This window comes from Alligator mississippiensis, chromosome 5 (assembly GCF_030867095.1).
Source record: "Alligator mississippiensis isolate rAllMis1 chromosome 5, rAllMis1, whole genome shotgun sequence".
NCBI classification, from domain to species: domain Eukaryota; kingdom Metazoa; phylum Chordata; order Crocodylia; family Alligatoridae; genus Alligator; species Alligator mississippiensis.
The window spans coordinates 83,081,390-83,108,100 of NC_081828.1; the positions used below are offsets into that span (position 1 = coordinate 83,081,390).

At 43.4% G+C, this 26,711-nt stretch overlaps 1 protein-coding gene across 4 annotated transcripts in view; it reads right to left on the reverse strand.

Moving 5' to 3' along the window:
- LOC102562149 (uncharacterized) overlaps positions 1-26,711 on the reverse strand; it is a 61,318-nt gene that overhangs the window by 2,479 nt on the left and 32,128 nt on the right. For 3 of the 4 annotated variants that reach the window (XM_019485167.2, XM_019485162.2, XM_019485173.2), the window contains 5 exons: positions 25,744-25,860; positions 19,110-19,245; positions 14,891-14,936; positions 14,488-14,559; positions 638-745 (listed from right to left, as the gene is read on the reverse strand). In XM_019485167.2, the coding sequence (XP_019340712.1) occupies positions 638-745; positions 14,488-14,559; positions 14,891-14,936; positions 19,110-19,245; positions 25,744-25,860 (479 nt within the window). Of the gene's footprint in view, positions 1-637; positions 746-1,794; positions 1,899-14,487; positions 14,560-14,890; positions 14,937-19,109; positions 19,246-25,743; positions 25,861-26,711 lie in introns of those variants that run through there. The other variant, XR_002089639.2, reaches the window with a different exon arrangement.

Genomic DNA, 26,711 nt, shown 5'->3' on the forward strand with positions numbered 1-26,711 from the left:
TACAAAAAAAATCTATCATCCTGTGGTCAAAACGCAGACACTGTCTATTTGTTCATTCTACATACATATAAATACCATTTCTGAACTGAAAAATATTCACTGTGCACAAGTCTAAAGATAAATTCTATTGCAGGACAAATGTATATGTAGGGACCTGTAGCTCCTTTAACCTTGCAGGTTCCCCTGCCCTGTCCCCTCACGATTGGTAGAGGGGACCCATTTGCAGCTCACTCCTGCTCAGCAGGGAGGAGAAAACTTCGGTTTTAAATATGGAGCCATTTTTGCCTTCTGCCACCGACCAGCTGATGGGCCCTGGAAAGCCCTGCTGTTTGCTGCTGACTAGCGGGGAGGCAAAAACAGCACCACGTTTAAAACCACAGTTTCAGCGTGCTGATCAGGAGGGAGTGGCAGGATCCTCCGCTAAATCAACAATGAGGGGTGGGGGGCAAAGAGCAAGGTACACCCGGGGGAACATGCAAGTTTAAAGGAGCTGTCATGCACTCTACTCCTGCTGTGAATTCAGTAGGTCTCTGTAATATATATCTATATCTATCGATATAATGCATGTATAGATAGATAGATAGATAGATAGATAGATAGATAGATAGATAGATAGATAATGTGTAAACATATTTACTTTTCTTGGTGCAACCTGTTGTCGATATTCCACCAAAGCATCTGTAAGAATTTGTGTAACCTTTAGGATAAATGAAGCATCCTCTTCATTCAGTATCTCAAAACCTTGCTGGCAAAAAGAAAGGAAAAACAAAAACATTTTTTAAAAGATAAGATAGTTTAACTTTTCATATATGGCCTAGATGAGCCATGAAAGTTCTATTGTTATAAGTAAAGCAGCTAGAAATTTAACTCAAGCCACAGACATGTGAACAGGATATCCTAGGAAAATACCAGCTGCCCCAAGGGATGAAAACATTGTTGCAATTACATTAGCTAAAGTAATCTGGGAATTTTTACCTTGTTTTTAATACTAGTTCATTTCTTTGTAAGAAAAATTAATTCCATCCCTTAAAAAACTTTTTGCCTTGAGGTTCCCTGTCTCAGAACAACCCTCTCATAACCTTAGTTTCTAAAGAAAGAACTGTAAAAACTCTACTAAATTTTTAAGTATCAATATGAATTTTGCTATATTAAAAGTACATTAGAATCCACAGAATCAACAACTTATCCTTCAACTGCCAAAAAGCTTCAAACAGAAAATGAAAAGCGAATTAAAATATTGATTCCCCTCCATAAACATACAATCTTTTGCTTTATTCCCATTCTCTAAAAGCATCAGAGTATGGACAAGCCTTGCAGCATGCCCCAAAGGTCAGTAAATTCAGGGTATTTTTCAGACTAAGGCTTCCATCCTCTTTTAAACTGCAGTGGTTCCAAGGGAAAACCTGCACATTTTCACAATCCGGGCAAGTATTGCTTAGGGCCAGAAGCAGATTTTCTGTTAGGCAAGTCTCAAGCCATTCAGGGCTTCCTAGGTGAGAAGCTAGCACCCTCAGACCTTACTTATACAGTAAGTTTGGACAATCGGTACGCTACAGAATTTACAAATGGAAGTATAACATTTTTCTTATACTAAACAGGGACAGTGTTTTTTCCAAAAGGGATCCTGTAAATGAAAAGTTTCCAATTTCAAAGATAAGAAAAAAAAACCCATAACCAAGTACTAGACAGAAGAAGCAGGTGTCAAGGTAATCAAGAGACAGGAATTACAACAAAGGGGAGCAGAAATCACACTAAAATATTCTCTGTGAAATGAGAAAGTTGGAACAAGCTAACCTAAAAAGACAGCCTGCAGTATTCTTCCTCAATACCTTGACAGCTCTACAAAAAACAGAATATCACAACATTTCAGCAGTCCATCATTTCTCCAAGTAGGATGCCTGAAAAATAACATACTATATTTCAATTTGATAATATATTTTATCAAAATGTGAAAAGTTAACACTTCCTATCCTTTCCACAATCATACTTAATGCTTCATGCATGGCTTGCCTTGCAGCATATGGATTATTTCTTAGATATACTCAACTTGAAAACTAGTTGGTTTTAGTTGCAGACTTCAAATCACTGAGGGAACTGATGGGTAGGATCCCCTGGGAGGCCAGAATTACTGGCTGTACTTTAAAGAAACCTTACTAAGGGCACAAGAACAAACCATCCCAATATGCAGGAAGACTAGCAAGTATGGCAGAAGATCACTGCAGCTTGGCTTAGGGAACTCTTCAATGAGCTAAAACACAAAAAAGGAAGCTTACAAGAAGTGGAAACTTGGACAATCAACTAGGGAGGAGTATAAGTATATTGCCTCTTTGAGGGAAACAAAAATAGTTAGAGGGCTGGGACACATGACTTCTGAGGAGAGGCTGAGGGAACTGGGCTCATTTAGTCTGAAGAACAGAAGACTGAGGGGGTATTTAATTGCAGCCTTCACTTACCTGAAGGGTGGTTATAAAGAGGATGGAGCTAGAGCTAGAGCTATAATAGTTTCAGTGGTGGCAGATAACAGAAGCAATGGTTTCAAGTTGCAGCAAGGGAAATTTAGGTTTCATGTCAGGAAAAGCTCTCTCACTAGGAGGGCAATAAAGTACTGGAACAGGCTTCCTAGAGAGGTTATGGAATCTCCTTCCTTGGAGGCTTTTAAGACCCAGGTACACAAAGCTTTGGCTGGCATGAGCAGACACAGTTCTTTGGGTAGATGTGACATCTTTTATTAGACCAACTAAATAGTTGGAAAAATTATTTGCAAGCTTTTGGGCACAAACACCCTTCTTCAGGCAATAGGGAGAGTTTGCTGGTGTTTCTGCACTTTCCTAGGTAGAACAGAAGTCAATACGTAAAATACAGGTATGTGAAACTGTAAATGAATAGCAGTGAGCATCAGGGGGAATGGAAGACAATAGGTAAGAGACAAGTGGGTGGGGGAGAAAGGAGGAATGCTGAACTGGCTAGCATGATATAGTTGGGGCTGGTTCTGCTTTGAGCAGAGGGTTGGATTAGATGTCCTCCTGAGGGTCCTTCCAACCCTAATTTTCTATGATTCTAGCATAGCAGTCTCACTCTTATATGGAAATGCTTTACTGAATGAAAGCAGTCTTTTTTACTTGGGTTTCCAGGCTAAAAAGTTTTAAGAAAAAAGTTAATATTGGGAGGCATATTATTTTTTCCAAGCTAAACAAAACGTTTTTGCCAAATTCTTCATCTAGAAATATTTACCTGAAGACAAAAGTTCACATTTTTAGCAAACAGGAGGACTACCTTTTCAACCATCTTAAAAGCTATTCTTAGAAAAATTATACAAAATAATCTTTGTTGCCTGTACAATACTCTAACAATCTTCAATTTTTTAAACACAAACCAAACATTTTCATGTTTTAACAGCTATTAGCAACCCAATTGTTTTTCACTGTTCCCCACCATTGCTTTCCTGGGGTGTTGGCACCGTACATGATTTTTATTTTCATCTTTTCACATAACTATTCAAAGTTCATAAAATATAGTATTGGAAGGTACCTCAAGGGTCACCTAGTCCAACCCCCCACATAAATGCAGGGTACACCATGCCCAAATTATCCCACACATGCATTTACTGAGCCCTTTCTTAAAAATCTCTGATAAAGGAAATGGCACAAATTTCCCTGAAGTTCCACTTCCTAAGAATTGTTTTTCTGAGATTAAATTTAAGTCTTCAACTTAAATTCACTGCCTTGAGTCCTGCCCTCTCCAGAAAGGGAGAACAGTTCTTTTCTCTTCTTTATGGAAGGCTTTCAAATATTTGAAAACTACTATCATATTTCTTCTTTATCTCCTTTTCACCACATTAAAACACACCTATTCTCTCAACCTTTCCTCATACAGCTTGCATTTCAAGCCCTTTATCATATTTATCACTGGCTGCTGGATCCTTTCCAGTTTCTCCACATTCTTCTTTGGTTGTGTGCAATTCTGGGCTGCACAATACTCCAAATCAGGGGTGGCCAACTTACATGCGTTGCAAGCCGCACACAGTAAATCAGGGAGAGGGCAGGCAGCATGGTTTCAGATAGAGAACAGAAAGCAGAGGAGCAGATTGGGCAGGGGTTGATTTTTGGCACACCTGACAAAAAGGTTGGCCTCAACCGCCCTAAATGAGGCCTGATCAGCACTGTGGAACTATTATCCCACCCCATCCCATGTTCTAATATTTGATCTTAGTCCGCATATTATACATCTATTAATACCACCCCAAACTGTATCAACTTTTCTAATGACTGCACCACACTGCTGACTCATGCAGAGTCTGTGAACCAACAAAACTCTGAGATCCTTCTCAGTAATACTACTACCTAGCCAAACCACCTTCTGTATTTGTACATATGATTTTTCTTTCCTAGTGTAGGACCTTTCATTTGTCTTTGGTGCATTTACTCTTATCTACAACCCGAGGCACTGACTTAGCAGATGCCTTCTAGACAAGAGCTATTTTTAGTTCCTAACTTGGAGACCACAAACACAGTGATTCCACATCAAACCCACTGATCGTTAAGAAAGAACTCCCTGTCCTACAATAAAATCCCTTCCATAAACTTATCCAGTTCAGTCTTAAAGCAACTTGGGTTCCTTATCCCCACCATTCTGCTTAGAAAAATTGTTTCAAAACTTGACTCCTCCTATAGTTAGGAAAATCTTCTAATTTTTTTAATCTAAATCTATTTATAGCCTGTTCATAGTCATTTGATCTTATGCTGGTGCTGGTTTTTGGCCTAAAAGAGAGCCTTCCCCTTCCCTAATATTCACCCCACAAATCAGTGATTATATGCCCTCTCAGTTTCCATTTTGTTGCACTGAACAAGTCAGGCTCCTTTAATCTCCTTTCATAAGAAAGAGTATCCATTCCCTTTATCATCTTAGAGGATCTTTTTTTTTGAAGATGATGCTGTGTTCTTAGTGTTGTGCATTTTCAGTTTTTACCAAATTTCACTGATAATTTACCTGATTTTTTTAATTGAAGTTACTTTGTTTTTACTGATTTACACTTGTTTTTCGGTGCACTCAGTATCATTTTACCAGGTATTAATTTTTATGAAGTGACATCCTGATAGACAGTTTTGTATTGCAGCACTGAATCTAAAGCAATTCTTAAATGTAAAACTCACTCCAAACACATGATGGAGCCAGTCAGATTACACTATGTTAATATCATGCCATGATTGGCTCACGTGGCATAAATAGGTGCTTAGTGCTTCCATTTAATGTGGGGCTGAATAAAAACACACACAGGAAAAAAAGTAAAAGATTGATAGAAAGAGCAAATCTCTATGTGAATATATCCGTGAAAATCAGGTGTAAAGAAGTTTTCAAAAAGAGTAAACAGCAAGGTGAAGAGGATGCATTGTGCTGCAAGTACTGTGGCACTGAAGTCAGTTCTCATGCCAGCAGGATAAAAGAACATGTAGAAAGCAAGCATCACATTAAAATTAAAGAAGAATGTGAGATTAGGGATAAACAGGCCATATCTGGAGCCTTTAACAGGGCATTAATGAAAGAGATAACCCAACACGACTGTGTTAATGAATTTGGTTGCTGTTTGTTTTGCTGGGTAACCACCGTTTCCTGCAGAGGGACTGATCAGTGACTTTGTGCGACAATGCTATCCAGCAGCAAAAACTCTTCCTAATGCAGAAAACCTTGCTCATAAGTACCTGAAAGAAAATGACAAAGTTCTAGTATCTACAGCGATTGAAAGAATTAATGGAAATGTGGTGTCTACTTTGATTTTTGATGAATCCCTTGATGCATTGGACCGCCTGATTCTTGGCCTTTTGTTTTCGTTTTTTTTAATTTCAAAGCTAAAATTCTGTATTGTTTTGTGCAGATGTGACATTCATCCCATTGACTGACACCTCAAGCATCCATACAGCAGTAAATGCAATGTTAGAGATGTACCAACTGATTTGGGAAAATGTTGCCACCACTAGCACAGATTCTGCCTCCTATATGGCTAAGTTTTCGTGGGAGATAACACTCAATCAGAAACCAGAGCTATTCTGAGTTACTTGTCCTGCTCATTTAATTCATGTCGCACTATCATCAGCCACAGCAATTGAAGAAAGGAGTGATGTGAAATCTTTTGTCACTGGATTTGGGGCTGTTTTCAAGCATGAAAAAAAGCTGAATGGTTTGTTTTTATAATATAAAGTGCGAGACAACTGCAAACTTGAGTGCCAATTACTGACTCCTGTTGTGCCGCATCGGTGCATGAGTTGCTACCTGACTGCATGTCTTGTAAATAAGGCACGGACTGTGCTAATGCATATTTTAGATCACCTTGAGTTTGTCACTGCTAAAGCAGAAACTCGGAAGAAACTCATTGACTGCCAGATTCTGTACAGCGAGGTTGTGTTCATTGTTAAGAACTTGGATTCGCTGTCTGAAACACAAAAATCACTAGAGTCCTCCCCTGCTGCCGCCAACACATTTTCTAATACAGATGTTCACTGCATAGTGACAACCAAAATATCATCTAAATTGAACATAAAAGCTGCAACAGAAACATACAGCAAGAAAACGCAACTGTTTCTTGAAATCCTTCCAACCTTGGAACACGAAAGAACCAAAAAAAGATTTCAAAGATTTCAACACTGTTCTCTGAGAAAAATGGCAGGTAACTGTAACATGTCATTTGAACCCCCGAAATGTTCTGCGCCAAAGATCCTTTTTGGAATGTCATCCAGGTGTTGAACCCCTTCAAGGTGAATATTGCAGCAGATTACAACTGCTATGCCAGTGTTTCAACCATTTGCCACCAAAGATGAAATTTCACATCTTAAAAGTGAATACACCACCGACATGAACATGCCTATCCCTGACAATGTGGAACTGGATGTGCTGGCTTTTTAGAATACCCACCAAGACACACTTCTCAACTTCAGTAAAGTTGCACGAGCTTTGAATGTTCTGCATCCCCGAATCAGTGGATGCAGAACATTTATTTTCAAAACTGGACTACATCCAAGAGAGCAAGAGGCTCAACATGGTCGGTCTCGACCTGGAAGAGTGTGGGCAGTGGGGTCCCGCAGGGTTCGGTCCTTGGACCGATACTCTTTAATGTCTTCATCAGCGACTTGGACGTGGGAGTGAAATGTACTCTGTCCAAGTTTGCAGATGACACAAAGCTATGGGGAGAAGTGGACATGCCGGAGGGCAGGGAACAGCTGCAGGCAGACCTGGATAGGTTGGACAAGTGGGCAGAAAACAACAGGATGCAGTTCAACAAGGAGAAATGCAAAGTGCTGCACCTAGGGAGGAAAAATGTCCAGCACACCTACAGCCTAGGGAATGTCCTGCTGGGTGGCACGGAGGTAGAAAGGGATCTTGGAGTCCTAGTGGACTCCAAGTTGAACATGAGCCGGCAGTGTGACGAAGCCATCAGAAAAGCCAATGGCACTTTATCGTGCATCAGCAGATGCATGACAAATAGGTCCAGGGAGGTGATACTTCCCCTCTATAGGGCGTTGGTCAGACCGCAGTTGGAGTACTGCGTGCAATTCTGGGCGCCACACTTCAAGAAGGATGCGGATAACCTGGAGAGGGTACAGCGAAGGGCAACTCGTATGGTCAAGGGCCTGCAGACCAAGCCCTACGAGGAGAGACTAGAGAAACTGGACCTTTTCAGCCTCCGCAAGAGAAGGTTGAGAGGCGACCTTGTGGCTGCCTATAAGTTCATCACGGGGGCACAGAAGGGAATTGGTGAGGATTTATTCACCAAGGCGCCCCCGGGGGTTACAAGAAACAATGGCCACAAGCTAGCAGAGAGCAGATTTAGACTGGACATTAGGAAGAACTTCTTCACAGTTCGAGTGGCCAAGGTCTGGAACGGGCTCCCAAGGGAGGTGGTGCTCTCCCCTACCCTGGGGGTCTTCAAGAGGAGGTTAGACGAGTATCTAGCTGGGGTCATTTAGACCCAGCACTCTTTCCTGCTTATGCAGGGGGTCGGACTTGATGATCTATTGAGGTCCCTTCCGACCCTAACATCTATGAATCTATGAGTGAAGATACACTTAAGAAAACCACACAAGCCTATGCAAGCTAGGATTTCTGGAAAAATTATTAGTTTTGATGGGACACAAAAATTACATTTGTATATAAAAAGTTTAGCCTAACATTACCGGTCTTTGTTCTTTTTTTCTAATAATTCAAAATCAGTTTATGAAAACCGAGTTTTTACACAAAAAACTTTAAAATATTGTTGGACAAGAGTTGGACTTTATTTTTCCCCGATTTAAACCATTTTTTTTTCTTTTCTTCCTTTTATCCCAATTTCAATCTGTTCTTTATGTTTGGAAGATAAACCCTGAAAAATTCCCAGAATTTTTTTTTTGAAAGTAAAACCCGAAAATGCGGAACACTAAATGTTCTAAACGGGGCAACCAGCTCCATCCCTGCTCTGCCTAGGCAGAACAACTGTCCTCTACCCATCATGCAGATAGCTCAAATAGCTGGGACAACCTGCCCCACACTGGCTACATGGTATGCACTGACCCACCCGCAGAAGTGGACATAAGAAACAAAAGACAGAGGAGAGAGGGGAAGCCAGGAGACCCCAACTGCTGGCCCAGTAGTAGTGAGGGGAGTGGTGGCCAGGTAGGACACCCCGGAGCTGCTTATTAACCATAAATGATACAAGTTCCTCTTGCATTGCAGCTTATAGTTATTTTGCAATCAAATAAAATGCCTAGGTCCTTCTCAACTTCAGATGTCCCCAGGCTTACAAATACAAATGTTAAAACACCACCAGACCCAGAAAAAAAGACCTCGTTTCTCCCACTTAAGACTGTCTGCCTTGGCTTATGAAGACATTACATTTTTTTACCTCACCATCTAACACAATTTCAAGTGTTTGGTGATAACTTTTTTTTTTTTTTTTAAAGAATCTAAATGATCTTGGGCCTGGTAATCTGAAGCCATCTATACTGTCAATACAGCTAAAACTGCTTGGGAAGTGCTTGTTAACAAGACAGGCATTGTCTACCCTAATGACAGGGTTTCTTAACTAAATTCTACAGAATAACCTCATTCTAGCAGTTTGTCAGACCCAGAATATCAAAATTCTTTTTGGCCTGAAATGGTGACAACCCACAGGCCTTGTATCAGATTTTTTCTGAAATCCCCTATATGTGGTTTCTGTAGATAGGGATAGCGTGATTTGATATATCTCGACTAAGACTAAATTCACTCATTGCAATCGCATCAAAATGAAAATAAAATCTGAGTTCTGACAATGTACAGCAAATCAGATCTATGACACCAATTAAAGATTATGGTGGCTGGCCCATGGGTACCTAAAGTCACTCATTGCAATCGCATCAAAATGAAAATAAAATCTGAGTTCTGACAACGTACAGCAAATCAGATCTATGACACCAATTAAAGATTATGGTGGCTGGCCCATGGGTACCTATTACATGAGCCTTTCTTTTCAGCAAGCTTGTTTGGTACAAGATAAAGCAGACATGGGTGGTCTCCTTTTTATTATTGAACCTACTAATAGAACTGGTTACTAAGCAATGATATATAGAAGAAATTGAACATACAGATATTAAATGAGGAAGAGGATAAAATGTAACTGTTTATAGGACATGGCTAGCGAGACCACACCTGTATTAATTTTAAATAAATATTTAACATCCTAATAAAATCCACAAGCAATCCTCATAGTGTTTTTGGGTCATCATTATCCTTTGGGAATGCAGGGGATCAAGCAACATATTCAGTAGCTTTGGTACCTTTGATATTTGAAAATTAGGTCGGCTTTATTGTAGTATACCAGAAACTAGGGCATTTCTTTTCCCTCTCTTTCCATGTTTCCTTGGGGAAGAACTACAAGGAAAAGTCAGTCAGACCCAAGCCAGAAGGAACAGATACAGATGATGATAAAACACAGGAAACAAAACAGCACAGAGAATTCTCTGCTGTTTTGAAAGGGCTAGTTCTAATTTGGGCTGATTAACCATTTTGCTCTCATTACCTCCTCTTTATTCTCTCCACCTATTCTGCTCTAACCTGCCCACACTCGTTCTTCCCTGCTTTGCTATTTTCTTCCCTTCACTTTTCTTTCTTTCCATTTAAGTATATCACCTAACTTAGAGGCTGGCAACCTGTAGCTCATGGACCAGTTCTAGCCCATGAAAACATTCAGTGAAGAAGTGAGGGAATACTGGAAGCACACTGGTGGGATAGTGCCAGAAACTGATGCTCCTGTAGGGAGTCTGCACCACTCTACTGCATCCCTGGCTTTTCTCACCGCTGAATCCACTGTTGTCCATTGCTACCAGCCATGACACTCTATGATGGGGGCAAGCAGCAGTGGCAGCTGTAGTAGAGTGGTGCAAAAGTGACTACCAGGTTGGAGAAACACTGGCTCAAGGCAACATTTGGTGACATGCAGTAGCAGGGGGATGGCAAGGGAAGCAGGTAGGTCACAAGAAGGGCCCACCTTAGGGCCAAGTCACTTTACTTAAACCCAACCTTTGTAAAAGGTTGCTCACCCCTGGATTAACTAAATCTTCATCTCAAACAGTAAAAAAGAAACAACAACAACAAAAACCCCTGCAATAATATAATCACACTGCTCTGTGCTTGTGTGTAAGCTCTTATTGTACTGGTTTCACCAAACACAAATATAAATCTTAAATTCTCTTCCTTTCTTGGTGTTCAAAGTGTCAGGTGTCCCACTCCATGCCCACCATTTGTTTCATTCTTGAAGTCTGTCCCATTCTACTGAGTAAGAAGAGCAATTGAGATCAACACATCCATAAACAGTCTGTTCTCTTATGCACTCTCACTGAAACATTCTGCAACATAAAAATCTTTTGTAGGAGGCAAACTCCAGATCATAAGGCCACTATTATTAAACAGTTATCACCTATGTATTTAACCTTCATATATTCCCATGGGGTAATTTCCTACTCTAGATGCATATGTTGTGCCGTATCTTAAAGTTAATTAATTCTAAAAATTCTTCTTTTTAGGACATTGTCACTGGCATCGCAGTGCACAATATCACCAAATAACAGCCAGCTTACATGAATGGCTTGCTCTCTGTGGATGAAAAACTGCCTAGGGTAATATTACCCCAGGCATAAACGTTTTTCCATATTGGGTAACAACTTACCCCAAGCCCATATTAACGCATTACCCCAATACAATTTCTGTATAAATGACAGGCCTGGACCTGTTTGGCCACTCTGGGTGGATGCATTTGAAAGGTCAGCATTCATTCACACCTCATTCATGTCCACTTCAGGTATCCATGGTAACTAATGGATGGCCATCCTCCACTCTGCTTTTGCAGAAGATGTGGTAAGTCCTTTTGCTAACCACTTTGTTTGCAGCCAGCAAGGTCATCAAAACGCCCTGCCCTCTGCCAAAAACAAAACAAAAAAAACCCCAACAAAAAAATAACCCCTCCTCACCCCCCTCCCAAAAACCCCAATCCTTTGTCACACCCAAATTCACCTCTGCTCTCTTTTCTCATGGCAAAACTCTGCCCCTTTCATAACACAGAAGGTAGTTTGCCCTGCCTTTGCTGTAAGTGAGGACAAGGAGCAAAGGGACAGCAGAGAAGAAATAGAACAACTTCATACTGCAATACAGCATACACTATAGAGTCCCCTTGGTTAGGGCTTGACACCCCCCCCCCGCAATGCTCCTTTCACCTGCTCTCAATAAGCCCCTGCATGTGTGGTTTCCAAACAGTATCCACCCACATTTGGCTTGCTTGCAAAGGGTGGATGCTAGTCTCTGGCTTCTGTGCCAAGGAGGAAAGGGTGCTAGCTGTGCTGCCATAGGGCAGGGCAGAATTGCTTCTGTGATAGCATAGGTGGACAGGCCTGTCTTTGATTGTTATGTATATGCATTTAGCAGTAAGCAATTTTCTTTTTGTCTGCAGTCCAGGATGAGAAGGCAGTACCATATTCAGTGCTGAAGCCTGTTTTGCATAGGTAACCGGGGATGACAGCAATACATCCACTGATGAAATGTTATCCCAAGGCAGTGAGGATGCTGGCTTTGTTCCAGACATGGGAGACTGTTCAGAGGAAGAAGACCATGTGCCTATGGAAGCTTCATCCAGCTCAGGTGAGGAGAAGTTGGTGCTAGAAGCAGAAGTGATGCCAACACTTCCGGTGGAAAAGGGAAGAGGACCAGCTCAGGGTCGCTGTGGAAGACCAAGGTGAGCTACAGCAGGATGTGAAGCAGAACCACTGCCACCACCCCCAGAAAACATTGCAGATGATGACACCTTTAGCGGAAGGAATGGCAGAGCGTGGGAAAAAAGTCCACGGCTAATACATCATCAGAGAACAGCCAAGGATACAGTCCATGAAAGTGCTGGGCCAACAAGAGAAAGTAATAAAGACACAGTGATGGAAACATTCCACCTGTTTCTCTCACAAGATATCCTGAGTGTTATCATAAGAGAAACAAACAGAGAGGCAGAAAGAAGATTCAGGGAGTGGAATGACAGCCATCCTGAAAATAGAAAGGAGTGGAAAAAGCTGGATGAAACAGAGCTGAAAGCCTACATTGGCCTCCTACTGCTGAGTGGTCTATACCATGGTGGTCATGAGGCACTGGAGGAGTCGTGGGAGCAACGCACCAGGCATCCTTGCTTCTGTGCCACCGTGAGTTTAAACGATTCTGTCAAATTGCTAACTAACTACCTGATATTTGACAACAAACTGACATGTGGGGAAAGGAGAGCTGTGGACAAGCTTGCTGCCTTCAGAGATATTTGGACACAATTTGTGAAGCAGCTCAGGAAGTGGTATATTCCAGGAATACACCTGATGGTTGATGAGTAGCTCATTGCGTTCAGGGGTCGCTGTCCCTTTAGACAGTATATGCCCAGCAAGCCTGCCAAATATGGCTTGAAAATTTGGTAGTGCTGTGATGAAGCAACATCATTCCCCCTGTTTGGAGACATCTATCTAGGAAAGCAACCAGAAGCTCCACTCCAAGGTAATCTTGGTACCCCAGTCGTTGAAAAACTGGTTCATCCCTGGTACAAGATGGGAAGGAATACTGTGGGTGACAATTTCTTCAGAAAGGCTGCTACAGGAGGACTTGAATTATATGGGTATGACTCGGAAAAACAAAGCTGATATCCCAAACAAAATGCAAGCAAATCAAAGAAGGGAAACTTTTTCATCCATTTTTGCTTTTGATGGGGAACTTGCCCTAGTTTCCTATGTTCCAAAGAAGTCCAAAGTTGTGCTGTTGCTGTCAAGCATGCACCATGACCTGTCAGTGGGTGGAGAGCAAAGAATGCCGGACATCATCAGTGACTACAATAAAAACAAAGGCGGGGTACATAATAACCTTGACCACTTTGTCCGTATGACCATCTGCAGATGGAAAATCAACAGGTGGCCAATGACACTTTTTCAATATGCTGATACGGCTGCCATTGCCAGCCTCATCATTTGGCTAGGCCACAACGCAAACTGGAAGCAAAGATCACATTTAAGACAACACTTTTTTTTTGCAGGAGCTTGGAGAACAGTTGATCAATGGACAAATAAAATGAAGAATGATGGATACTTGTAATCTGTCTAAGTCTGTCAAGTCTGGTCTGTTTGGTCCGTCATGACTGCCCTAAATTACAAATTGCCACAACGCACCCCAGTAGAACCTTCTGCAAGTACAAGTGGATGTTGTGATTTTTATCCAAGGACAGATGACCACAAAATCCAGAAACAATGTGAAGATTGTAAGCAATATGCTTGTGTGCACCACAGTACATCACTGCTGCTTTGTCAGGAATGCAATATTTAGGTAAAACAGTTAAGAAATGTTTGTGGAAGTTATTGTTAGTTTGAAAAGAGTGTGAACTGCAGACTAACCAAACTGTTCATTCACATTTTGAAACTCTAAGTTCACAGTTCTAGTTAAATAATATTTTGGGTTGAAATCATCATAAATACTCTTTCAAACAATCCGTATGTTTAATAAATAGTTTTTGTACATTTATACTGCTGTCACTGGTTCCATTTTGTTGATGTGGGTGGGGTAACAAGTTACCCAGTGAGACCAACAATGTCGAATTGAGGAGTAACAAGTTACCCCATAAGAACAACAACAGTTACGGTTTCATGAGAACAGATAAGGGTTAATGTATGTTTGGTTAGAGGACACCAGGGAGAATCTGGAGGGAAAAATCATTCCCACAGAAGTGCATTTTTTAATCTTTTTTTCTGTGGAGAAGTTGGGTATTTGTTCAGATGAAGACCCATTTTGTTTTTTCTTAGTCACAAAGCAATGTTTTGCTGAAGATGGAACCAACATACTGAAAGTTTGTTTTAGTTCATCTCAAATTGCCAGTGTTTTACAAATGAATTACCTAGTTTTGTTTTAAAATTTTAGTCTTAAATATTAGACTTGCAAAATAAAGTTTTCTAGAAATCTTGGCTCACAACATAATATAACACCTACCAAAAATCCTAGTAGTTCATCCTTGCTGGTGAACCCTTCAGAATTTACATCATTAGCCTCTTGCTGTTTATCCTATAAAACAGATTTAAAAAGACTCTGAATCTCTTATTTCTATTATCTGGGTAATTACAATTAAACAATTGTGTTACATAGCTTTAGTTGTACAGTATACACTTATTGTTACCTATATAGGTGTTCATAAATACTACATATAAAACGTTCTAATGGAAACTGTGCAACCCCTCACAAAACACGGAACATTTTTTTTAATGAGAGAGATTTACTTAGTATAGCTTTCTAATACTGCATATATGACTACAAGTTTGAAACATTCTTACCCATCATAAAGAAAAGATTTAAAAAAAACCCTTTAAGAAACAAATCTTTTTATTCAGCTATTTACCTTGACATCCTGATTTTCATCTTTTGATTGTCTGCTGTCATCACACCTTAAAAAAAACAAAGTAAAACAATGTATATATAATTATATACATACAGTGTTTACTAATTGATTAATAGAAAAGTGTTGTCAGTCCATACAATGATTGCTAAGAAAGTGAATAAAATGGCCTGCTCCCAATTCAATATTTTGACCAACATGTAAAGAATATTATAGCTTATATTCATAATCAATTAAAAACACCAAAGGAAAAACTTCTTCACGGTTCATGTGATGAGACTCTGGAACAGACTCCCAGAGGGGATGGTACAGGCACCTACCCTGGAGATCTTCAAAAGAACGCACACCTTGCTGGGGTTATTTGACCCCAGGAGTCTTTGCTGCCCCGAGCAGGGGGGCTGGACCTGATGATCTCACGAGGTCCCTTCTAGCCCTAAACTTGGTGAATCTATTCCCTCCTGTAAATATCCCAAGGCATGCTGGCTTCTTTGAAACTGGGCAGGGATTTTCTTAGTCCTTTTTTCTTGTACATCATGTGTGTCAATACTACCATCACTCAAATGGAGAAAACAAAGAAAATTGTGCAGGGGACTGGACTAGGTAGCTCTTGAGGCTCTTCTAACTGTATGATTCTATGAAAATTCAAAATTGAATTTGTGACTTATTTCTCCTTTACCCTTTTTTAACACTACAGAATTAGGACCTGTTCTCATTTTCTAACGTGCAACTTAAATTAAAACAAATACTGCAGAATCTAACCCAACATGATCCTAGGTGAGGAGACATATATGGTTTAGAATCATTAGATGTTGTGAGAATTTCAACTTTCTAAGACATTACCTATAACCCTTTTATAGGAACCAGAGGCCCATCATCCCCTCACTCTTTTACAACTATTTAAGACTTTCGGACAAAGTTCATAATTATGTGTTATGTTGCTGGAATGCAATGAGAGAGAGGTCACCAACTTGCCAGCACGAGATGAGTTGTAGGGCATAAGCTGCAATACAGCATGACTTTCCTAAGAACTTTACAAATGAGGATAAATAAACAAACAAAAATGTAGTTATAAGAAGATTAGCAAGAAGTAGAAATCCCCAGGTAGACATAGAATCTTTAATGCCTTCCCCAAATGAGCTGATTTTACTCCAGTTTTAAATTAATAGGATTAAATACATAAACTAAACTCAAGTCTCAAAAAATGAACTATAGCACTAATAGTTTTAATGCTCCAGCATTTGGATATCCAGCTGCTCATAGCTGACCTGGATCTATTTACACAGTTGTTGAACTGAGATCACTTCCAATGAAATTTTCCCAAGATAGGCAAGAACAACAATAAAATTTTTCAGAAGGGCTTGGTATACGTGGCAGGGCACTGTAGGTGTCTGCCACTTTAAGGGCTGAGCCAAGCAGCCAGCAGGTGCTTAATTGTGGCAGCCATTTTAGATCCATGGTTGCCTATATAAATAGGGCAGTTTGCTGCTGGCAGACACTGCCTGGCTGCAAGGCTGCTTGGAACATCCTGGAGGTAAGGGCAGGAGCTGTAGGGGATGGTTTGGAAGCTCCTGATCCTGGACATGACCTAAAACTGCACCCTGCCGCAAATGGGTGGCCTGGTGGGGCTCTCAGTGGCGCAGGAGCCCCCAGGAAATGCCAGGCCAGTGATCACCCTGGCGAAAGGTGAGTAGGGGAGCCTTAACCCCAGCCCTCACCTTTGGGTGGGTCACTTATTACATCAGAGCAGGGTAGGCCAGGTAAGCTTCTGGAGGCACCTGAGCCTGCTGGGGGAGCGACCCTACAGGGCTGGCATGCTTCCAGAGGCACCTGAGCCGGGAATGGGGGACCCCAATCCTTAAGTGCAGGCAGGAGGCGAAAACCCACCCTGAGGCACTTGACTGGTCAATGCTGGGGCCAGGACTGGAAGGGTCAAAAGGGCCAGGGGCCCACCATGAGGGACGCCCATAATGAGCACACAAGCTCAGGGTCCTGACTGGCCTAAGACGGGACCAGGGCCTATGGAAGCCAGAGGTCCCATGACTGGGGGCCACAGCTAGTGGGTGAAGGGGACAGTTGAGCCAGCTGCCTGAGATGCCATCTGCGAGGCTTGGGCCGCAGTGTAGGGGTGGAACAGAGCCGCAGATAGCCCCCCAATATCAGGGTGTACAATGGGCAGCCTCCTGCCTTAATTAACAACCTAATTAATTACCAACAAGTCATAGCGGGTGAAACAGGTGGGCGGTGTGCCCAGAGCCAGGTGTGAAACTAGCCGTGTGCCTAGCCAGGGACTCCCACTTTACCACAGTATGAAATACCAATCAGCGGTCCACTTGTCTGACATGCAAGAAACATTCTAATTCAAGTTCACTAAGATACTTCTCTTCTCATTAGACCAGCAAATTGTTTTCACCATAAGCATTGCAAGAGAAGGTTAAAAATGTGGAAATCTAGTTCAAACAGAATTTAGATACTCCTTTGGATAAGAATTTATGTTTGGAAGGTTTCTGAAAACTTCCAAATGTAGGTTGAGCAATATAGGCCTTAACTTAGCTCACCTAACAGGCCAAAATTATTAAGAGAGGGGAAAAAAAAAGATTATTAAACAGTGACACTAGTTGTAAGCGAGCAATAAAAAGGAACTGTGATATAGCCAAAACGGGTGCACTGATGGTGATTTTTTGGGGCAATACTGATGACTGATTTTTAACAAGCCATATTGGCCGATACCAATCCAATTTCAATATGCAGCCCGACAGTGTGAAGCATGGCATCTGGCTGGTAAGTCTGTTGGGGGAGGGAAGGGGCATGGCGAGGGCAGATCAAGGCAAGGGAGGGAGTGGGGCTGGTGCTGGGACAGAGGCTGCCCAGCTAGGGTGGGGCAGGGCATGGAATGGAGCCACCGCTTGTCCGAGTAGCGCCTGGGGGGGTGGCGTGGAGGGGAGAGAGAGGCTCCAAGGCCCCCACAGTGAGGGAGGGAGAGGGAATGGGGCTGGGCGGAGCACAGGACAGTCTTGCAGCTCATCCGGGAGACATGGAGGGGGAGGGGCAGTAGCTCCTGCTGCTGCACGCACCCCAGAAGGACATGGGGGGCATGTGCCCCCAGATCTATGTGCAGGGGAGGGCAGGCTGCTGCTGTGGGCTGGGTCTGGGGAGGTGCCGAGCTCTTTTGAGTGGGCAGCTAAGCTGGGCTGCACTCAGAGCAGGCGGTGGCACTGGGAGGGAGGGTTGGGAGGACTACAGCAAATTTTGTGGTGGCTGCAGCGCCCCCCCCCGCAGCCCTGTCACTGCTGGCTCAAGCAAAGGCCGGGCCAGCCCCCCGCCAGGAAAAGCCTGGTGCCACCTCCGCCCCAGCCCACAGCAGCATCCCACCTTGCCTCGCACAGAGATCCGGGGGCACATGGCCCCCCCATGTCCTCCCAGGGTACATGCAGTGATGAGAGCTGCCCCCCACACTTGCGTCCCCAGGATGAGCCACGGCTCCATCCTGTCCCCCATCCCACCTGTGCAGCGCCTGCTCCTGCCCCAGCCCCTCCTACCTTCACCACAGGGGGACCTCGATCTGCCCTGCACACCATGCCTCTTCCCTCTCCCCTTGCCCCTTCCCCTACAGATTTACCAGCTGAACTCTGCTCCTCTCCATTCTGCACTCCTGGCCAGCTCCACACATGCTCAAGGCATTTATTGGCCACATCAGATAAAAAAAAGCTGGTTGCTGATGCTCTCAATTTTTCTCATATTGGTGCCGATCTGATATGGGATCTATGTATCAGTGCACCTCCAATAGCCGATTTACTTAGAGCTAACATATCCCAAAATGAAGTCTTCAGGGAAGTAGTATGAACTTTTGGAACATGGATAGAAATATATGAAAAGCCTAAGGTGAGACAAGTAACCCTAAATAATTAAATTATTTTAAACTAATCACAAGCAAGATATGTCAATTGCCTGTTACAGGCAGGATCAACATGGGTAGCTCTATGGGAGATCTTATTTAGATTCAGAACATTTCACTTTGTCAAGAAAAGTATTGCAAAGCCTGTTACTTCCTCAGACCTGAAAATGAATGCATTACATTCAAAAGCATATCTAAATCTCAACCCTTCAGTAGTTCCAATAAAAAATATCATCCATAAAAATCCTTAACTCTCACATATTTCCTGGACCATCAAGGCTACAACATCACTTGGACACTACCAACATTTTTAATAATTTTAAAATTTACTCTGCCTTGCTGTCTTTGCTATTCCCGTCAGTGTTGTTGTCTTTTCTGCTTTCAACAGCTTCCTTAGTCTCTAGCTTATCTGCTTTTGATTCTTTTATTTGGCTTTTTTCCAGTTTGTCTTGAGTATCTTTTCCACCTAAAAAAAAGAAGGCATATTTAATAACAGTTCTTCAAAGGCTTGAAGTTTTTAAATAGTGTTTGATTAAAAATTCCTTACTTCAAAAAAATACAAGCATTAACAAACCATTAGAGTTGGAAATGAGCATTTCAAAGTCTAGAAAACCTAAAGGTATTGTTTCAAGTTCAACAACATTAACCTTAGCATTTAAATTTCCCAGATTTTAACAGAAAAAAGCATAGCTAATGCATTTTGGATATGCCTCCCTCAAATCTAACCGGTTATTTATAAAAGCATCCCTTAATTATTTCATATTTATTTTTGGTCCTGCCCCACTTCCTTCCTGCCAAAACCAAGTAGTTTGATATTCAAATACATGTCTCCTCTTCTCTGGACTAAGCCCAGTTCCCCCAACCTTTCCTCAGAAGTCATATCCCCCATCCCCCTCACCATTTTTGTTAATCTCCGCTGAACTCTCTCCAATCTGTCCACATCCTTTTTGTAGTGGGGGGCCCAAAACTGAACACAGTACTCCAGATGTGGCCTCACCAGTGCTGAACAGAGGGGAATAGTTACTTCCCTTGACCTACTGGCAACACACCTACCGATGCAGCCCAGTATGCTGTTAGCCTTCTTGGCAACAAGGCCATACTGCTGGCTCATATTCATCTTATTGTTATTTCACTGTAACCCCCAGGCCCTTTTCTGCAGAGCTGCTGTCCAGCCAGTCAGCCCCCAGCCTGTATTGGTTCATGGGACTGTTTCGTCCTAAGTGCAGGATTTCTGCACTTGTCTTTGTTGAACTTTATGAGACTCCTTTTGGCCCAATCCTCCAATTTGTCTAGGTCACTCTGAATCCTAGCCCTACCCCCTCAGCATATCTACTACTCCCCCCAGCGTGGTGTCTTTTGCAAACTTGCTGAAGGTGTACTCTATGCCATCTTCCAGGTCACTGATGAAGACTTGGAACAAAACCGGCCCCAAACCCAACCCCTGGAGTACTCCATTTTATATCGGCTGCCAACTAGACATCGAGCAATTGATGACTACTCCGAGCCCGATGCTCCAGCCAATTTTCTGTCCACCTTACAATACATTCATCCAGTCCATACTTCCTTAACTTGCCTGTGAGAACGTTGTGGGAGACCATATTAAAAGTCTTGCTACAATCAAGGCACACTACATCCACTGGTCTCCCCATATCCACAGAGCCAGTCACCTCATCATAGAAGGCAATCAAATCGGTCAGGCATAACTTGCCCTTTGTGAATTCATGCTAATTGTTCCTAATCACCTTTTTCTCCAAGTGCTTACAAATGGATTCATTGAGGACCTGCTCCATGATTTTTCCAGGGACTGAGGTGAGGCCAACTGGTCTGTAGTTCCTTGGATCCTCCTTCTTTCCTTTCTTAAAATATGAGCACTATGTTCTCCTTTTCCAATCATCTGCGACCTCTCCTGATTGTCATGAGTTTTCAAAGATGATAGCCAATGGCTCTGCAATCACATCAGCCAACTCCCTCAGCACCCTTGGGTGTATCCTATCCGGTCCCATGGACTTGTACACATCCAGCTTTTCTAAGTGGTCCCTAACCTGTTCTTTCACCACTGAGGGCTGCTCACCTCCTCTCCAAACTGTGCTGGCTAGTACAGTCATCTGGGAGCTGCCCTTGCCTGTGAAGATGGAGGCAAAAAAAGGCATTGAGCACTTCTGCCTTTTCTGTCACACGGTTGCCTCCCCCATTCAGTAAGAGACTCTCACTTTCCCTGATCCTCCTCTTGCTACCAACATCCTTATAGAAACTCTTCTTGTTACACTTCACATCCTTTTCTAGCTGCAACTCCAATTGCGCTTTGGCCTTCATGATTTCATCCCTGCATGCCCAGGCAGTGCTGTTATATTCTTCCCTAGTTATTTCTTCAAGTTGCCACTTCTTTAAACTACCTTTTTGTGATTTAGTTTACTGAAGAATTCCCTGCTAAGCCAAGCTGGTTTTCTGCCATACTTGCTAGTTTTCCTGTGTGTTGGGATGGCTTGTTCCTGGACTCTCAGTAAGGCTTCCTTAAAAGTACAGCCAGCTCTCCTACATGGCTCTTATACATAAGTGCAACTCCTCCCTCCTCTTCTCCCTTGCCTGTCCTTCTTGAATAATTTGTACCCCGTTTCTGGGTACAAGAAGAAACTTCTACCAGTTTCTTCTACAGACTAGGCTCCTATTTCTACAGAATAGTTCCTGGCATTTAATTTGTTTCTTTTTCTCAGTTTCATCTACTTGCTTAGTTCTAAATTCTTAAATTACAATAAAACTATTCTTTGACCTTAGTTAATCCCTCAGTTGATACAAAAATTAAATTTTCCTTATCAATTAATCCATCTAGGCAAACACTCCATTCATTGCTAGTTTTTTTAATTTTCTCCATTTTCTTTTCAATGCCACTTTGTTGAACAACAACTATACTAGTTGTTATAAACATGATTTCAGTGCATTCCCTTTCTGCAAGGAAGAATCTGATGAACCTTGCAGGCATAGCTTATAAAAGCTGGACAGAGTACCATGTGGCTGTTTTTTACATATTTCTTCACATGAAGCTAAAGACTTTTTCACTTGTGGTTCTGAAGGAACAAGCCCTGATATTAAAGAGTTCTGTGAGTTTTCTGGAGTATCTACAGATTAATAGAACTTTAAGACCTTCTTGTATTTGGATACTGGATGGGAGAGAGTAGCAAAAGAGCAACTTTGTGCAATCTATGCAGAGTCTTTATAGAATACAGTAGAATCAAATACTTCTAAGAATACGTGTTGCAAAGTGAGCAAGAATACACAGAGCTGCAGCAAACAGCTACCCGCGCAGGACTGCTGCTGTACTCTGCCTGAGCAGAGACGCAGCACTCTCTGAAAGAAATAGATGCAGCTGATCTGTAATTTAGCAATCTGATGCAAATTAAGCTAGTTGCAAACCACCTTGATACAAATGATCCTGCTTCCACTGTAAATGGAGATCAAGTGATCTATTTACAAGAAAGTGTTTTTGAACTGTAGTTAATACTTTAGATGTGGATTCAAGATTAGGCAAACTGTGTCATGAAAGTTATGAATAAAAAGTATTAATATTAAAGATAAAGGCAAAAAAGTCATCCTCAGTAACAGTTCAGCACCATGGGAAATACAAATCTCACAGTTCTACAATAATTATAGTTCACCTTCCAAGAGAGTCTCAAAGTAGTACCTAATTTAGGAAGGGGCCAAAAACTGAATACTAATCATGCAGTCTACCTTCATTTGGATTAAATGACCTTTGAGGTCCCTTTGTACCCTATGTTTCTGTGATCTATCACAAAGCTAGAATTAAGGCCATTTCTTCCTCAGCCACTCCTGGGATCAAGACCTCACAGTCACCAACTGCTATCCACTTACCCATCCAAACCAAGAGCACATCCACTTGCACCTAGCAAACAACTAGAAGTGTGAGGATAGACTTTGCATAGTTACATATTCTGGGTGGTGGAGGGGATGGGGGGGGAAAAAAAAGGTGCAGGAGACCACAGGGAAGGGGGGGCACTATCTGGACACCTAACATTGTATGTTTCAATGTACATGCATTTTGTTGTGGAGCAAATTGTGCCACTTGGGGCAAAATAACCCTGCCTGGGTCCTCCTGGATCTGCAGCCAGGGGGAGCTAGAGCCCAAGGCCAGCACTTGTGCTGTCCCCAGCAGTGTAAAGAGTTGCCCTGTCCTGGCCCCATCCATATAAAAAGCTGCCCTGGCAAGCAGCTCAGGGCTACTTGCTCTCAAGAGCTTCTGGGGCCTGGCCACTTGGTTCCTAGCGACATTACCCCTTGTGCCAGCCGGACTGCAGCAGCAGCATCCCAAATCCATTTTTAAAAATACCCCAAAATCCATGTTTTTTCACAATTAAAACAAAAGACCACTCTATACACACACAGACATTTTATATATATATATAGAATGTCTGTGTGTATAGAGTATACATACTGTATAGAGTATAGATGTATATATGAAGAGAGAGAAAGAGACAGCAAATCAGTTGGGCAATGCTTTATTGGTATATTTATAATGTTAAAGCAACGTGGAAGCCTGCCAGCAGACCGCACACTGCACCTACCGAGTCCTGACAGTCCTGGGGCTGCTCCTGCTACCTGGCTAGGTGGCAGGAGCAGCCCCAGGGCCAGCAGGACCAATCTGGGTGCAGCGCACGGTCCCCGCGCACCGCACCGGGTCCTGCTGCCATGGGCCTGGCCCAGCCAGGCAGCAGAGGGGCCCTAAGGGCAGCAGGACCTGGCTGGGCCCAGCATGCGGTCCCTGTGTACTGTGCCAGGTCCTGCCACCAATGGCTTGGCCTGGCTGGGCAACAGAGGGCCCCAGGGCCGGCAGGACCCGTCTGGGTGTGGCACGTGGTCGCCACGCACCGTGCCGCATCCTGCTTCTGCCCCATTGTGCCTGCGGAGGGGTGGCGCACTGCAGGATCTGGGTCAGCCCCATGCGGCTCACTAGTCCAGCTTTGCACCGGAGCGGGTCACACGGCTCTGGGAGGCATGGATCCTGTGCGCGCCTCCCGGAGCCCTGTGACCCGCTCCAGTACAAAGCCAGACTAGCGAGCCACACAGGGCTGGGCTGGGCCGGGCTGGGCCAGGTCCCCAACCCCCAAACTTACCTTGGACAGCGCCGGGGGCCAGAGGCAGCAGGAAAACAAGAGACACTCTGGCTGACACCAGAGTGTCTCTTTTGGAGGACTCACTCCCTGGCATGGTCTGGGACCATGCCTTGCTCTGCTCTTCTGCGGAGCAGTTTTTTTTAGATACCTGGATGTCCAGGGGTCTAATTTTCTCCCTGCACATGCCTCAAGCCCCACCTCAAAGGGGTTTGAGACTGGGCAAGAGGTATGTGCAAAGGATGCCAAGAAGTAGTTCACCTGTAAACTCAGGACCTATTTGGCACCTGGGAACTGAAGCTAGTCACACCCAGATTACTTTGATCAATGTCTAAACATTGCCACACCCCCAGTCATCTATTTCACAAGTGGCAAACCACAATCCCTCCATAAGCCACCTTACTTGAACCCCACCATCACACCAGACACTAAGGGAAATAAATAAGGAATATTTCTGTTTCTGAGCTAGTTATGTCAGCTTGTATTGTTTGCTTGATTCCTCCTTCCCCAGTGCCCCCTTTGGATCAGATCACTGCCTGGCCAGCACGAGGACCCAGAACCACTGATTTACACACATTTATGCACGCATACCCTTCATGGAAAAGCCAAAAAACAAACCCAAAAAGAATCTACTTGCAGCACCTCTTATTTTATTCCAAAGCCCTCAGTTACACCTACGCCCATATCCTAAATAAAAATTTGACAACCGGTTTGTGTGGCATTCACTTTAAGGCGGCACTGATGCAATATAGGTCTTCTGGGTTATCTGTTCAGAAGATAAAAAGGTAAGCAGTAGAGGCCAATAGTGCTTTAAACTGCCCATCACATTTGAACAGAAGACAGATGTATTCTCTATTCTGTAGCAGGTGGTTGTCTAAATCTACTCGTCTAGGAGCAATACCATCCTGGTAACCACAGAAATGGAAATCTGAACAGCAGTCCCTTCTAGCTTTCACAAAAAAATACTTCCAGTGCTGCTGGACCACATAAGCCAATGCCATGCTCACTAAGACCTGAACAGCCTTGAAAACCAAAAGACCATTTAGGCTGTGTGGACAGACAACTCTTAGAACGATTCAAACACATTTTAAACCAGGGAGGGCAAAATAAGGCTCACGGGCTGCCTAAGGAACCCACCAACTAATTGTACACTGCCCAGCCCACACAGCTCGCTCCCACTCTCATGCGTGGAAAGGCCTGGCCCAGCCAGCACGCATTTTCTGGGTGAGGAGGACCTGCTCAGCTTCCCTGGTGTCCAGCAGCTTGTCCTCATCTACCTGCTGCAGCACTCACTCTGGGTAGCAGGTAGGGAAGTAATGAGGGTGAGGGGTGGGAGTGCAGACAGTGGGGCTGGCGGGAGCACAGAGCCCTCACCCAAGGGGGTGGTGGGTGCTTGGGGCACTTGCAGCGTGTGGCTCTGGCCAATGCTACATGTGGTAGAAAGGAGTGCAGCCAGCTGGCTTTCCTCTATCATGTGGGGCTCCCTTTGGCAAACATGTAGTTCCCAGCACTCGTGTGCCACTGGAGGAAGCCCTGTGTGACAGAGCCAGCTGCCTTCCCTGCCCCCTGCTATGCAGGTCCCAGGACTCCACCAGGAAGCAAGGGGCAGGGCTCCCCTCCACTTCTGGTGGAGTCCTGGGACCTGCATGGTAGGGGGCAGGGAAGGCAGCCGGCTCCAACATGCAGGGCTTCCCTTCCCCCCACCTCCCTCTGAATGTATTTACAAATTCCAGAAACAGTAAAGTAACAAATAGGGATTTGCACGTGTCTTTGTACATACACCACATGTGGTGGCTCACAAAGCGGTAAATAATTATATTGGGAAAGGTATATATATATTTTACCTTGAGAAGATAGACTTTGAGTAGAATCTGTCTGTTTATCTTCATTGTTACCATCTGCCTTTCCTTCACTGATAGTTGTCACATCCACATGCTGAACTTTAGCTTTTGAATGGTTATCTATGATGTGAGCAAGGAAAACATGCTTAAAATGCAACTAAATTAGAATTTTGCTGATTATTAAGAAAAGGTCAAAATTCCTTGTTTTTAAATCATAGTTTTAGATTCTTAAAAGTTCCTCAGCTAACTCAATTCCTTTATGTTAGGCAACTTAATTATCTTTACTGTTTGGCCTTATTAAGTATTCTTGCTAAAATATACTGTACATTTTCTGGAAATTCCAAACAAAAAATTATTCGTATTAAAGACTTTGTGTGCATTTACAAATGTAATAGCTCAAATATGCAACCTAGATGTAGTCTTGGACTGGAATCTAAGCTGGTATGATTTTATATTCTACTGAAACAACTAGGGGTACACTGACAAAAAAACGTTTGGTCCGATACTGATGGCTCATTAATGAGCCATATTGGCTGATACTGGTCAGATTGCTGATATGCAACCTGGCAGCCTGGAGAGCAGCATCTGGCTGGTAAGTCTGTTGGGGCAGAAGAGGCGAAGGGGGAGGCGGGGGGGGGGGTGAAGGAAGGGGCATATCAAGGCCCCTGCAGTGAGGGAGGGAGCAGGGCTGAGGCAGAGGCAGGCACTGCCCAGCCGGGGTGGGACATGGGATGGAGTCAAGAGCAGCTCATCCAGGGGGCATGGGATGCAGAGATGGGGGTGGTTCCTGCCACTGTGCACACCCCTGGGAAAGGCATGGGGTGCATGTGCCCCCCAATCTGTGTGCGGGGGGGGAAGGCAGGCTGCTGCTGCGGGCAGTGCCAGGCTTTTCCTGGAAGGGAGGGGGCAGCTCTCTCCAAGCTACTGGGCTGCGCAAGTGCAGCATGCACACGGCCATGCACACGGCCATG